At 36.6% G+C, this 16,213-nt stretch overlaps 1 protein-coding gene across 1 annotated transcript; it reads left to right on the top strand.

Annotated features, from left to right (window-relative positions):
- Positions 1 to 2,693: 2,693 nt before the first annotated feature.
- LOC133859904 (alkane hydroxylase MAH1-like) lies at positions 2,694 to 4,537 on the top strand. Its single transcript, XM_062295481.1, has one exon. The coding sequence runs from the start codon at positions 2,797 to 2,799 to the stop codon at positions 4,315 to 4,317; it is 1,521 nt and encodes a 506-aa protein (XP_062151465.1). The 5' UTR covers positions 2,694 to 2,796; the 3' UTR covers positions 4,318 to 4,537.
- Positions 4,538 to 16,213: the final 11,676 nt, after the last annotated feature.

Below are 16,213 nucleotides of genomic sequence, written 5' to 3'. Positions count from 1 at the left end.
ACTGCTTAAGATAAAGATGGCAGCTACCTAATCTGTGCGTACCAAAGTTATCTCTAAATTAGATTAGACTTTATCTATATATCTATCTAGATAGAAGTCTTATCTATTATTTAGAGTTAAGAGTCCGAGTCTTTTTTCTTTTCCTAGTTCAAGTTCTATTCAACTATTTGTAATCATATGTGTGGCTCCACCTCAATGTGTCTTGGTGTTATGTACTTGTTGTAATTTGAACATTTCCCTTATATAAAATATGAAAATCAATAAGAGGATTGTCTAAATTAAATCATGACATGTGGCATTTTCTCCTCCTCCCATGTGTAGCTACTCTGCGTTGCTGTTAGTGAAACGTCGAAGCTTTACTCAAACGTTCAAGTCAGTTTTTTGCAAACAACAAGATAACTGTTTTAATATTTCGTAGATATTGGCATTCTAAGTCAAACGTACACTTTCTTTTGTATTTCGTATATATTGGCATTCCATTTTTAAGGCAATCGCTACATGTGAAAATACCATCAGGCAAGCGATGTGGTTCGTCCAATTTGTTGACAGGCAAGTAAATTTTCCATATATTTGTTGGGTTATATTTGTAAGTTATCAAAATATTCCAGTTGAACCGGATGCAAGTATACGGGGATCGGAATATATGGAAATCTGGATATATCTGAGAGAGTTGCAGATATTCTTTTTCAATTAGACCACCTCCAGATACTTGGTTGCTCATCTATATCCCACTTCGTTCCTTTCCGCGGAGCCAGATACACGTCCCTCGATCCAGCAAATATCAAATAGCATATGTGTTAAATATCAACCTCTTGTGTTTCTAGTCGGTTTATCACTCGATCTTTACCGTCAAATTTGTAGGGGCGTGTTAAAATACAGATCTCATCAATAATGACAAACTAGAGTCATTATAATAATTGAATATTAATTTCATAATATTCATGAAAAAAAATATATATAATTCTCAAATCTTCCACACATGTACTCTAGATAAATATCAGAGAAGAACTTGATGGACACCACAAGTGTGAAAGAGATATCGATCTGATGTGTGGGCCAATAGAGAATCTTCAACATTTTCAACCTCTTCTTTAAGGACAATGCAGTTGGCTCATAGTACTGTTTATGATTGAAAAGGATATGAGGCCCATCACCATTATAATATATATATATCTATAATATGAACGTAATTAATGTCATGTCATGTCATCTTATACATGAGAAAGTACAATGAGATATAAATTTAATTATTTAATATATTTATGTATAGGATAAAACTTCAATTTAATATGTAAAATGTAATACTTGAAATATTTTGTTGAATGGATAAATGACCGACAATATTCAAATTCACGAGGACTTTAATTTGATTACTATATCATGTTAAATAAGTAAGAAAACTTTTGAACATAAGGTAAGAAGTTGCCCATTTAACTAACAAATGTACTTTAAAGTTAGCACAAACAACAAACAAGAAACTTTCAAAACTTTTTAGCTTTAAAGAGAAATTAAAAGAAAATGCAAATCGTCAATAATGCTGGAAAAATTCCAATCCGTAAATAAGTTAGGGCTTTTAATGGCAATTAAGAAAGATAGTTTGAGCATCGATCACCTTCAATAATCACGGAATTACACCCACAAGATGTTGCAAGATATATGCAGCAGGTGCTTCACGGGCCTCACCAATATTGGAGGCATCAGAGGTTTGGATACGCTTTGTCACAGCTTCAGCAATGTTTCCCTCTGCATTATTGACTATTGAGAGCATATATACCCATTACTTTTTTGCATTTGTCCCTATTTAAATGCCCTCACAATCTCTTGTGATTTGAGTCTTACACTGAAATCGAAAGAGGGAGGTGCCTGACTCCTGCTGATACCCCTTACTAAGTGTTATTATCATCACCTCAACCTCTGGAAACATATATACATAAACCCATAGAATTAGGATTTTATCAAATTATTTGTCTGAATTTGACAGAAGTTGAGCAGGTAATTTGACAGAAGTTGAGCAGGTAATTGTAAGAAATAACCTATGAAACCCACTACTCAACTTTTTTATTTGGTTAAATGGGTCTTATAAATAGTCTCCCACAATCAAGCAAAAAAATGCCTTGAGAGGATCCTAATCCCAAGCGGATGACTAAGCAAAAAACAAAGGCCTTGAGGTCCCAGCAATTCCTTGGAATTAAGGGGTGCGCTCGCAATTCCAAGGAAACGGTTTGCATAAAGTACGTAGTATCAGTAATAAAATAATAAAAGAACAGAAAAGTAAATAAATAAATGTGATCGCTTGTGACAACGTAAATTTTGTGTTCTTTTATATATGATTGTTTCTTTATCTTTCTTCTACTTTATTCTTTTTCGTATCTCACAAATCTTGAAATTAAAATAGGATAAATTAATTTCTAAACACTAACTATAGTGTTTTTTACATGTCATTCCTCGTAAACTTTTAGTGATGATTTTTCTTTCTTCACCTCCTTTAGACTAGCTATATGCATGTAAAAATTAGAAAAATAGGACAAAATAGAATGATATTTGGTGTTAATAAACATGCAAGAGTAAGACAATCATAGACATGTCATTCAACCGTGCGACAGAGGAAAAAACAAAAGATATCGCTAACCTCCCAACTAAATGTTGGTGTCTCGTAAATTAAACCTCTTGACATCGAGAGATGGAGATTGCGAGAGATATAGAACCCACTTGCTCCAAAGATATAGAAGTACTAGAACCCAACTTGCTCCAAGCAGATAGCTAGGCTCCAAAAACACAAAGCTTCAAACAGCTCCGATGGCCATACTTGGGTACGCAGAGATACTTGTAGCCTTTTTTTGCTTCCTTTTTCTTTGGCATTGGAGATGGAACAGAGACTCTCCCATCATAAACTGGCCGGTCGTCGGAATGCTTCCGGCGCTTCTTCGAAATGCGTCGAATGTCCACGAGTTCGTAACCCATGCTCTCAAACATTACGGGGGAACTTTCGAGTTTAAGGGCCCTTGGTTCACTAACATGAACTTTGTGATCACCAGTGATCCCATGAACATCCACCAAATTATGAGCAGAAACTTTTCGAACTACACTAAAGGGCCCGAGTTTCGGGAGATTTTCGAACCTCTGGGAGATGGGATTTTCAATTCTGATTCCGACTCGTGGAAGCACCAGAGGAAGCTGATTCATTCGTTGATAAAAAACAGCCAGTTCGAGTTGTTCTTGAAGCAAGTTGTGCAGGACAAGGTGGAAAAGGGCCTCGTTCCTGTTCTCGATCGCGTCTCTAGTCTTGGAATCGAGGTGAATTTACAAGATGTTTTTCAGCGGTTCACTTTTGATAACATTTGCTTGATGGTTTTGGGTTTTGATACAAACTGCCTCTCAATTGAATTCCCGAACGTTGCGTATGAAAAGGCGTTTGATCAAATAGAGGAGAGCGTCTTTTCCCGACACATAGTCCCAGAAAGCATCTGGAAGTTGCAGAGATGGCTTCAACTCGGAGAAGAGAAGAAGCTAAGCAAGGCCTGGAAAGTTCTCGATCAATTTGTGTACAACTGCATCTCATCCAAGCGTGAAGAACTAAGCAAAGACACGACCCAGAAATCAAAGGAAGCAAACTTCGACTTACTCACAGCTTATATAGAGCAAGATGGAGGAGCAGAAACGGTCGGTTTCACAAAATTTTCCAACAAGTTCTTAAGGGACGCGGCATTCAATCTCATGCTGGCAGGTAGGGATACCGTAAGCGCAGGCCTCACCTGGTTGCTATGGCTTGTTGCCACGCACCCATCAGTGGAAGCTAAGATTGTGGAAGAGATCAGAGACCATTTGCTCGTTAACAACGAGATCAAGTGGGGTATAGACGAGCTAAACAAGCTTGTTTATCTCCACGGAGCCATATGTGAGTCGTTACGGCTTTTCCCATCTGTACCTTTCGAACACAAGTACGCAGTTCAATCCGACATTCTTCCCAGCGGCCACCGTATTAGCCCAAGTACGAGACTGTTGTACTCTGCATACACAATGGGAAGGATGGAAGGTATATGGGGCGGAGATTGCTTGGAGTTCAAGCCAGAGAGATGGATATCGGAGCAAGGAAGAATCGTGCATGTACCATCTTACAAGTTCATAGCATTTAATGCAGGTCCAAGGACTTGTTTGGGTAAGGACATGAGTTTCATTCAAATGAAAATAGTTGCAAGCTCTATCATTTGGAATTATCGTGTTCAAGTAGTTGAAGGTCATCCCGTTTTGCCGAGCATCTCCATTATACTCCATATGAAACATGGTTTGAAGGTTAGGGTCACCAGAAGAGATCTTTGATGAAGAAGAGTACTGTTTAATTTATGAGGAAGATCTCAGCTAGCTTTGTCTGTTATCCAATCCCTGGACCCCATGGGAAAAATAATTGATGGGAGAAATAAATGCGTGGACATTATTGCTCATGAAATTGAATTTTTCTTTTGTGGCTTAGAGGTTTCTCGAGATCCAAATTTTTAGGATATGTACAAATTTGTCAACGTCAATAAATTTTGAAGCATAACGCAATAAATTTAAGTGGGGGCATTTTTATTATATTTAAATATTAATTAAATAATTTTAATTTTAATTTTTATATTAATTAAACTTTTATGTTCAATTTTTTTTAATCCCTCGGTGATAATCTTTTCCGTGACATTGTCAATTAATTTTAAGTAGGATTTTATCAATTGTAAATTTGAAAAATTTCTTTTGGCTGAAGTAATTGTAACAAGTATTGCTAATTAATAAAATTATGTAAGTGATACATGCGTTTTGAAAAAATAATGTAGTCTATTTATATATCTTGCTTTTTTATTGGGGAAATTATCATCCCCTAGGCAAATGAGCCAATATTCGAACCAGGACCCAGTTGATCTTGTTGGCCCAACTTGACCCGCTCAGTAACTAAGATTTAACAGAATCCTATAACACATTGAAGGCTATATTTGAAACACATAGGATAAGATACATGATTCAAATATCCTATGAAGAGTAAGTGTCTCACTCTCCCGCTCAACCTCTATCTCATCCCACTAAGGGTCCATGACATGAAGGTGAAACAATGCGGTTGATAACTATGTGCCTATAAATTGGCTGCTATCCAAAGCACAAAATGGACTCTGAATAGTGAAAATATACTCTCTAAAATTGTCCACTGACTTAGGCATCGAAGATGGGACGTCGGGAGACCCTCCCTCTGACGTTTTGTTTGTTCTTTCCTTGCAGATTATAAAAAACACGACGAATCAAAGGTCCACACATCACCAAACTGAAAACTGTTCTTACACTCTTATTAAATCATTTTTATCACTTTCAATTGATAACTGTATCTTTTATCATAACCTGGCCTGTCGGGGGGAATGCTTCCTGGGGCTTCTTCTTAACGCACAGCATGACAGCATGCATTTCCACGAGTATGCAACCGGCCGGCTTCTAAAACATTATTGGAGCACTTTCGAGTTTAAGGGCACCTTGCTTCACTAAGTTGAATTTAGTCATGATCACCGGCGATCCCACGAACATCAACCGTACATCTTGAGCATGCAGAAGCTTTTTCAACTGGCCGGAGAGATGGGATTTTCAGTGCTGATTCTGACTCGTGGAAGTACAAGAGGAAGCTGCTTCGGTCAATAATTTGGCAGGAAAAACAAGCATGAGTTAGAAGACATGTCAATATTCAACGGTGCCGTGCCGTAGAGGAAAAAACAAAAGAAGGAAACGTAGGTCCGTTTAGATTTGCGATTCTAAAAAGTGCGATTTAAAATAATGATTTTAAAATGTGCGATTGAAAAATATGATTTTTAAAAATGCAATTAAACATTTGAAAAAATCCCAATTTAGTCTTTAAAATTATGCGTTTTCAAAAAAGTATCATCTTACCTGCGACTTAAAAAAGCTGATTTTCTATGATTTCAAATCACAATTTTTAAAAACGCAGTTCCAAACATACGAGTTATGTTCTACGATTTAGTTTAAAATCGCACTTATTATCTACGAAATCGCAATCTCAAACGCACCCATATATGGTATGCTAAAAATAAATATCCCACCTAAATGTTGTTGCCTCCTTATACATTTTACGATTAAGATTTTATATAATTTCATCTAACTATATATGTGATGTTAAAATATTAAATGGAGAGTTGCCCACTTAAACTAGCTACTCATCCACAAAGTATGGCGATTTATAAGATAAGAGCAGATTACAAACTCAAAATATTAAATGCAATCTTCAAATTAAACAAGCTACTCAGCCACAAAGTAGGCTATGACTATTTATAAGATGAATGTAGATTATGAACCAAAATTATTAAATGGATAACCGCCCACTTAAACCAACTAAGCCACAGAGTAGGGTCATTTATACAATTAGAGCAGAATACGAACCAAAAATATTAAATGGATAACTGCCCACTTAAACCAACTACCCAGTCACAATATAAGAGAAGATTATGAAATTAATCAAAATATTAAATGGAGAGCCACCCACTTAAACCAACTACTCGATCAGCCATAAAGTAGGGCTATTTATAAGAGTAGAACTGAATATAAACAAAAAATATTAAATGGAAAACCGCTTGCTTAAACCAGCTACTCAGCGACAAATATGGCTATTTATAATATTAAAGCAAATTATGAGCCCAAAATATTAAATAGAGAGCCACCCACTTAAACTAGCTACTCAGACACGAAGAGAGTTATTTATAAAATAATAGCATATTATGAATCCAAAATATTAAATAAAGTGCCACCCACTTAAACCAAATATTCAACCACAAGTCCTAAGGGGTAGCTCAATCGGCTGGGGACCACGCCTCATGAAGCGAAGGTCACTAGTTCAAATCTCTCCTCCCCCTCTTATGTGGACATGTTAAAAAAGAAAAAAAAAAAAAAAAAATTCAACCACAAAGTAGGGCTAGTTATAAGATTCACTACAAAAAAAAAAAAGGGTATTTATGGACGGTTTTTTTTTAGACTGTTTCTAAAACCGTCTAAAAAATAAAATTTGAAGACAGTTTTCTCGAAACCGTCTGTAAAAAATTTATTATGGACGGTTTGATTAAACCGTCTATAAAATTACAGACGGTTTTATAAAAACTGTCTCTAAATTTTTAGACCCTTTTTTTTTAAACCGTCTGTAAATATTATTTCCAGACGGTTTAGTTAAAACCGTCTGAAATTTTATGGACGGTTTTTACCAAACCGTCTAGAAAAAATTTTCACATGCCATGTCATCGATCCGCGTGATACCCCCTTATTTCACCACATCCATCCGATTTCTTTCTCAACCAAAATACAACCGTCCAATTAAAACCTTCACGCACACTGTATTCTTAAAACCATTGATCTCTTCTCTCTCTCTAGCTCTCTCTCTCTCTCTCTCTCTCTCTCTCTCTCTCTCTCTCTCTCTCTCGTTCTTCTTCTTCCTCCAGCCCAATCCCAAAATTTCTCGTCTCTCTCTGTCTCGCTATCTTACTAATCTTTCTTCTTTTGTTGTTTGTGTTTTCTTTCTTTTTTTTTTTTTTTTTTCCAGAAGACGACGACCCACCCCACTGCAACATGACTCGGTCGCCGGTGACGGAGATCTAGGCGTCGAGGTCTCGCCGGGGGGGTGGTTTTGACGTCGTGGTGACGGAGATCAAGGCTTCAAACTCCGATCCGCTCCAGGCCAGAGTTTTGGAAGATCAGGTTCGATCTTCCACTTTTTCTCCCCTTTTGAACTCTCTTGGAACTGTGTGTTGGCCAGATTTTAATTTTGGGTTGGATTTCATGGGAGGAGGAAGGGGAAGATTTCGCCGGTCCTTGAAGAAGTTTCCGACGAAGGAGAAAAAAAAAAAAAAAATGTTTCCGGCAAGGGCCAGAAACAGAGCATCGCCAGCGATGGGAAAAAAAAAAAAAACACAGTTAACGCCGGAAACGAGAAAAATTCTAGACGTATTTAGACATTCTGGACAATCCTAGCTGAAATATTAACATATATATATATATATATATAAAAGAAATAAATCAAGTCATTAGACAAAAAAAAAATAATAAAATAAAATAAGTCTGGACGGTTTTTCCCAAACCGTCCAGAAAAAAAGTTTACCGACTTTATATATTGGACGGTTTAAAACCGTCCAGAAAAAACCGTATGAAATTGATTTCAGACGGTTTTTTTTGTATTTAAACCGTCCAGAATTTGGTTTTTTTTTGTAGTGATTAGAGCATAATATGAACCAAAAATATTAAATGGAGAACCACCCACTTAAACCAACTACTTAGCCACAAATTTGCTATTTATAATATTAGAGCAAATTATGAACCCAACATATTAAAAGGAGAGCCGCCCACTTAAACTAGCTACTCAGCCACAAAGTATGGCTATTTATAAGATAAGAGTAGATTATGAACCAAAAATATTGAATGGAGAACCGCCTGCTTAAACCAGCTACTGAGCCACAAATTTGGGCCATTTATAAGATAAGAGTAGATTATGAACCAAAAATATTAAATGGAGAGCTGCTCACGTAAACAAGCTACTCAGCCACAAAGTAGGGTTATTTATAAGATAAGAGCAGATTATAAACCCAAAATATTAAACAAAGACATGCCCACTTTTTTTTTTTTTTTTTTTTTTATATATCAAAATAGAATCTCATTGATAGAAAAGAGCTAAACTTACTCTGCTACAATAACATAGGAGGAGGGCACATCTCCCTCCAGGCTAGTGAATCATTACAAGACAAAGCAAATTTTGCTAACAAATGCTCTCCTGTATTGGCCATTCACTTAATTAACATGTCTAACCTCTATAGTATTGAACCTGTGAAATAAAGTTTTTGTATCATCAATTAGAATCCCTTACAGCTCCAATCCGGCCCAGTCTTTGTCAGTACTGAAACTACCTCCAGGGAGTACTCTCGCTCAAAAATCATATTTTGAAATCCCCACTCACTACTAAGACCTAAGGCTTCTCCTATCGACGGCTCCGCGCACAAGAAATGGAAAATGCCTTGTAGATGCTACCACCACCTGCCCATTTGAATGAGAGGTGCCCACTAGCTTAAACCAACTACTCAGCCACATAGTAGGGTTATTTATACTATTAGCGCATAATATGAACCAAAAGTTTAAAGAACCAAAAATATTAAATTTATAACCGCCCACTTAAACCAACTACTCAGCCACAAATAGGGCTATTTATACTATTAGAGCACATTATGAACCCAAAATATTAAATGGATAGCGGCCTATTTAAACTAGCTACTCAACCACAAAGTATGACTATTTATATGATACGAATATAATAGATTATGAACCAAAAATATTAAATGGAGAACCGCATGCTTAAACCAACTACTGAGCAACAAAGTTTGGTCATTTATAAGATAAGAGTAGACTATGAACCAAAAATATTAAATACAGAGCTACTGACCCACATAAACCAACTACACAGCTACAAAGTATGGCTATTTATAAGATTAGAGTAGAATATGAACCAAAAATATTAAATTAATAACCGCCCACTTAAACCAACTACATACTCAGCCACAAATATGGCTTTTATATTATTAGAGCAAATTATGAACCCAAAATATTAAATAGATAGTAGAGTTGTCATCACTAATAATGTTTAAAATGGTCACTAAAAATACCTCCCACGAGATGACTTGTCGTTAATAATATGGGCTGGTCAAGATATTAAATAATTATATTTTTAGTGATGATATTGATAAGGGTTAAATACAATTCACTCCCCCGAAGTTGTCACCCATATTCACTCTTGCCTCCAATCTCTAAAAAATTATAATGTGCCCCAACGAAGTTTCCCGACTTTTCAATGTCACCATTCCATTACCCTTTTCCATCATTCCAAACGGAATGTGCATCATGTGCGTGGCACGTGATTTTTTAGATGCTAATGTCTCCATTTTACCCTCATTTTATACCAATCAATTACCGAATTACCCTTAAAAAATAGACAAATAGACCACGCCGGAGACACCAGAGCACGCCGACGACAACTAGACCACGCAAACAATTGACCTTCAACCATTTCATGCATTTTACCCTCTGTTTGATTTTGGTCAGATGGATTTCAGATGTATATGATACTAGGAAAAACCCGAATTTTGGTAGAAATCCCAAGGAAACACTCACAAATCCTCGAATTTCCTCGGCTAATACACAAATCCACACGATCCCTTACGGCGATTTTGGACGGTCTCCTATGTTCTGGCCCTGATCGATTTCAGGGACTTCTGAAACAACACCGCCAAAACGTCCATCTTTTGTTGTTGAATCGATATTTCTCTATCGTAGATCAATTGCGACGACTCAAGATTTGTCCTCACAGTGTCCCCCCCCCCCCCTTGGGTCTCTTAGAGACACTGTCAATTTTAACCAATGATGACACTTCCGTTTATTCGATTGAAGAGTTACTAGCTAGCGAGGATTTTGGGTTACGTGGTGAATTTGGCAGAGGTTAATTGGAAAGTATAGGTGACGGACGCAGCGATTACAATGCCACCATGTTTTGGGCAAGCGGAGCGGAGAGGGTGCTTCAAGCGGCGGAATGGGCTGGTCTGAGTTATCGGGGTGGATGACGAGGCCTTGAGAGAGGTCTTGGAGGCCAAAGTTGAGGCTCTCGCGACTAAACTTCCGGCAAGTGGACTCGTGCCCCCAACTCGTAGGATCAAACCGAGACTAAGCCCCAATGAGTCGCCGTCAACGTTGAAAATTCCGCGACCGAGAAGGTCATCAAGGGCATGAACGTGTATAGTCTCAGTTGGTGAATTCCGAAGAAGATGCGTAGACCAATCAGAAGAATAAACGACGACGTTTTTGAGTGAGGGTAAAATGGAGACATCAACACCTAAAAAGTCATGTGACAAGCACGCGATGCACATTCCGTTTGGTTTGACGGAAAAGGCTAATGGAATGGCAACATTGAAAAATCGGAAAACTTTGTAGGGGAACATTGCAATTTTTTAAAGATTGGAAGCAAGATAAAAAACATGTGACAACTTTAAGGAGGTGAATTGTATTTAACTCTATTAACAATCATCACTAATAGTCTAATATTAGCGACCGCAATTGTCGTCGTTAGCCATTTTTGTTATTAGCAACTAGTGGCGAAGCCAGATAATTGTGATTAGAGGTAGGGGTGGTCAAAAACCAGTAGACCTACCCCGCCCTGCCTCGAAAATCCAGGTTTTTAGTTGTTTTTTTGTGGGTAGGAGTCCAAAAACGGTAGACCCGTGCAAGGCTGGTTGTAGGTTGGGGTTTTTTAAAACCCCGAGGACTCGCCCCACATGAAGAAAATTGTAAAACAAAAAACCCCTTACTTGCATAAGTTCAAAACCCTAGAGCCGCCCCTCTTCATTTTTTCATTCTTTTCTTCCTAGTTCCTACCCTTTAGCCCTAACGCTGCAACTTGCACCCCGTCCTTGTCCTCCGTCCCCGTCCTTCGTCCCCATCCTCCGTCTTCCGTCTTCCGTCTTCCGTCTTCCGTCTTCCGTCCTTCGTCATCCATCCTCTTCTCTTCATTTTGGTAATGACAGGTACTGGTCGCCGGTCGGAATCGGAGGATCTCTCATTCGCTTGTCCTTGTCGTCGATTGGGATCTCTCATTCGTTTGGTCGTCTATGGGATTCTAGAACGTCGAGAGCAAATCTCTCTTCATCTTCCTCTTCTTCACCCAAACTCACCTCTACCCCGCTGAACCCACACCTCCTCCCCGCGTCCCCCCCTCCCCACACAAACCCACCCTAGTATGGATTCCCCTTCTTTTATGCGGGTTGCGGGTGAGAAATTCACAACCCGCAAGGGTGCGAGGCAGGGGCAAAATGAGGGGCCATATATACAAAATACATAACATTATCTCTTAGACTTTTACTCTTTCCACATAAAAATGAGGGGCCAAATAATCGATTGTTCATTTGCACTAGCAATTTATCATTTTGTTTGAAGAAAATTATTTGACATGTGTTATATATACAAAATACATAACATTATCTCTTAGACTTTTACTCTTTCCACGTAAAAATTTTATTTCCATAATTCTATTGCCTATAATTAGATATATTTATTTACATAATTTTGTTGATTTTCATAGGAACAATTCCGAACAAAACTAAAACAACCAAACAAGAAGAAATTTACTACAAGTCTACAACTTTAAAAGTCAAAATTAGGCACTTATGAGTTATGTACAATAATATTTTTTTTTAAAAAAAAAAAAAAACTTAAAAGATTAAACTCACATTAGAATGAGATTAATAATAAGGAATGACAAAACCTTACCTTTGTTTTTAACAAATTAGTCACATCCCACAAATGCTTTGTTTGAGAATTAGGTAATCTAATATTATGAATTACTACTTCAAAACAATTTAAATAAGATTATAAAGGGAGTCAAATTACCTTTAGAGTAATTAATAAATAAAAATAAATTTTGCTAAAGATTTCATATACTTCATACCGGTGACAATATATGGGCATTGATTCTTGAACTTCTTTATCTTATAAGAATAGAGAACTAAGAAGAATGAAGAGAAAGTTAGTTATAAAAACTGAGAAAGTATATATAACAAAAAAAATTGACAAAGAAAAAAAGAAAAAAAAAAACCCTAATATCGATCTCTAAATAACTTGTCAAATTATGAACTGAAAAATAAATTAAAAAATTAGAACAACCCAGTCACCCAAACCCTAAAAGCAATTACCATAATAGTTGTCGCACAATGGCTACCTCTCTAGTCTCCATGGCGTGCACTTCTTCAGTCTTGTCTTGGTAACTTGTTAATTCTACAAAGTGACAAAGAGTTAAAGACATTTTTCAACACATTTTTCACTTCTTCCAAAAAAATCAAATAAAAAACATTTTAACTTTTTTTTACACTTTTTACATCACATCAATAATTTTTTATACTATTTATATAAAAAAAATTTACTACTATTAGAATATACGGAAAATATCTTGTGGCCATCAATAAATGTTCTTGACGTTTCTAGGCGTCCTTCACGTTTTCTACGACTATTTTATAATTTCAGTTGTCCACATGTCGCTTCCCGCTTTTAAAATTGCTATCAGTCTCTTCCACGCCTTCAACGTAGCCACATCTGAAAATAATAATAATAATAATAATAAAAAAAAAATTAAAAAAAATTAAAAAATCTAAAATCAGGTCTGCAAGGTCTAGATCTAATGATCTGGGGAAGATCCACTGCCGACGACAGCCGCACGTGCCTCCACATGCCCCTCGAGCACACTGTCTGTACTGTCAACGTGCCTCCATATTCGGCCAATTGCCTCTGTGACAACACCAATCAACAAATCAAGAGCTGCCCAGTCCAAAATCGCAGATCCTAGCCTCATCGAAGTATCAACGCTCCTCCACGCGCCGCTCGCTTCTTCTGCCCTACCATTCACTCACCGCCATGTTCAGTTGATTGTCTATGTGACCACGCCAATCGGCAGATCCGACGCCGACGGTTCTAGATCAGCCTTGATATCCCCCATTTGATGCTTCACGCGCGTATAGAAAATCCAGGAACTCCTCCCACGCGCCTCCAGTCCATCGATCGAGTTCAACCCGTTATCCATTCAAATCAAACCGGATCTCCACGGAAAGCGGCCCACCACTATCAACCTGAACCAACGGGTTAGACCTAGTTCCTCCACCCGGTTCAGCCGACCAGGCCAACCGGATCGAATTCCCTCCCGGGTCCAGTTCCAGGATCCGATTCAAACCCGGACCAACAGGATTTCAGGTCGGTTCTCTGTTCGGGTTTCAGGCCTCATAAGACCCAGCCTAGAAGTTAGACTCAGTTCCTCCTCCACATTTGCTAAACCGGCCCAAATTCGTCAACCCAGCCCATCGGGTTAGACTTGATTCACTTAATTTTGGTTCTGACCATATTTAATGGTCCATGGGTTTTGGTCTATTTGTAGCCCAATTAAACTGGCCTAATTGCCTATTCTATTAGGCTCCATTCTCAGCCCAATTCAAGGACCAAGCATTCACTGCGACCAGTAGCCACCACCATCCGCTGCCGGCCGCCAGAAGCTGCCGTCCTCTACCGCCTGCCGCCACTCTCCGACAACTTTTCTGGCGACTTTTCCAGCGAACTCAAAAAAAAAAAAAAAAAAAAAACCCTCTTTTGGATTGCATGAGAGAGAAAAAAAAATAAAAAATTTTCATTGTTCGGTCTATAACCTATGTCCACAAGGTAAAGTTCAAAGAGCTATATTGTGCTCTTATTAACTTAATTGTCTACAATTCAAATGTCCCTATTTATAGGGTTTGGAGTAAACACTTGATTACAATTTACCGTAAACAGATAATATTACAATATTAACCAAATATGGAATATACATAAAATATATTATATTTTTTTGTATATTCTAACAACTATAAAACAAAACATTTTCACTTTTTTATTAAATATTTTTAAATTTTATATCACACCAATCACTTTTTATTACTATTCAAATAAATATTTTATTACACAATTACTTATCAAATATCTATGTATTTCTTTTACTTCTTTGTTTTATTTTTTTAAGCATAGAGCACTTCTTGCCTTCCACTTTCACCACACGATTGACAGATTGAGACGTTTTTTTTTTTCTTCATTTGCTATTTAATGATGATGTAGAGTTCTTGACACAATGACAGTAGTAGTGGGCTGAGGCGCTGAGCATGGACCATAGAAGAATGGAGAAAAAATAATTTCTACAGGAAAAATGTTAGAATAATAACTAGTGGACAACTTGTGCACCAGTAGTGCACCAATAATTTTCCATTTCTACGTACGCAGTCTTACACTTACAGAGTTACAGAAAGAAAAACAAGGAAAAGGCAGTGGGGCTAGGACTGGAAAGAGGTGGGCTGTAGGGTAGGGGCTATAATTTATTTGTTATTTTTTATTTTTTTTCAGCAAGTGTCGTGGTCCTGGCCTTGCTGGCCTAGGAATTGCTCTGCCACTATTGGCAACTACAATACACGTCGCAAATAAGCCAAATTCCGTCGCTATTGCTTTTCCATATGAAAAAAAGTAAAAAACCATCACTTCACTATTAGGGATACACATTCTTGTGTGACGACCACAAAATATCGTTGCTAATAATCACTTATTAGCGATGGCTTTTAGATCGTGTCTAAAAAAAATAGTTTTTAAAGATAATTTTTCCTGTAGTGTTGACGCTCAAGTAAACCAGTTACTCAGCCACAGAGTAAGGCTATTTATAAAATAAAAATAAATTATGAACACAAAATAATAAATGAAGAGCCGCCCATTTAAACCAACGTACTACTCGATCTGCAACAAAGTAGGCTAGGGTTATTTATATGATAAAATATGACTATGAACAGCCCATTTAAACTAGCTAATCAATCAACCACAAAGTAAAGCTATTTATAAGATAAAAGCAGATTATGAACCAAAAATATTAGATGGAGGGGCGCCTGCGGTGGGCGTGCCTCTTTATGCTTGCCAAAGCTTACATGATGTTATACTTAGCTTTGAGAGCTAATAAAGTTGGGTGTAATTAGCGTAGAGTCAAAATTTTGGTTCACAATGAACAAGATTAAATGATAGAGTTGAAAAAAAAAAATTAATTCAAATACTAAAGAATATAACTAACTAAATAAATAATTCAATAAAAGTGTTCGTTTAAGATTCAACTAGGGCTCAATATAATCATGATGCTCCATAATTTAAGGTAACTACTATATATTTCGTACAATATATATATATACACACACTTAATAAAGACACACATTAATTAATTTAAAGGGAAAAATATAAAAATGTTTTCTGATCTAACAACCGATTTTAGAATAACCTTCTAAATTTTCAAATAAACTAAAGTGACTCATCAAACTACCAAATTAAAGTGTGCCAAAAATGCCATTTTTTTTGAAATATTCTTATAATACCCTTATTCTCTTAAAAACTATTTTTTTTTTTAAAATAAAGAAATTTTAAAAAAATTATTAACATAAAAATATAAAGTTAAAGAAATCAAAAAATTAAAAAATTTAAATTTTTTAATTAAAAAATAGAAAAAAAACAAGAAGAAAACGAATGGCAGTTTTAATTTCTTTAACTTTTTTGTTTTATATTATATATGTAACGGCATCTATCAAGTATTTTGACGAAATTTGACTATAATGACTAAATTGTTATTTAATTTTTTGCTTACCTT

The sequence above is a fragment of the Alnus glutinosa genome, chromosome 2, assembly GCF_958979055.1.
Source record: "Alnus glutinosa chromosome 2, dhAlnGlut1.1, whole genome shotgun sequence".
In the NCBI taxonomy this organism is placed as follows: Eukaryota; Viridiplantae; Streptophyta; class Magnoliopsida; order Fagales; family Betulaceae; genus Alnus; species Alnus glutinosa.
The sequence above is the reverse complement of the archived record's forward strand: the minus strand, read 5'-3'. Positions and strand labels throughout refer to the sequence as shown.

What these genes read in the sequence shown, in the direction of transcription:
- LOC133859904 (XM_062295481.1), top strand. Translation starts at nt 2,797, where the DNA reads ATGGCCATACTTGGGTACGCAGAGATACTTGTAGCCTTTTTTTGCTTC.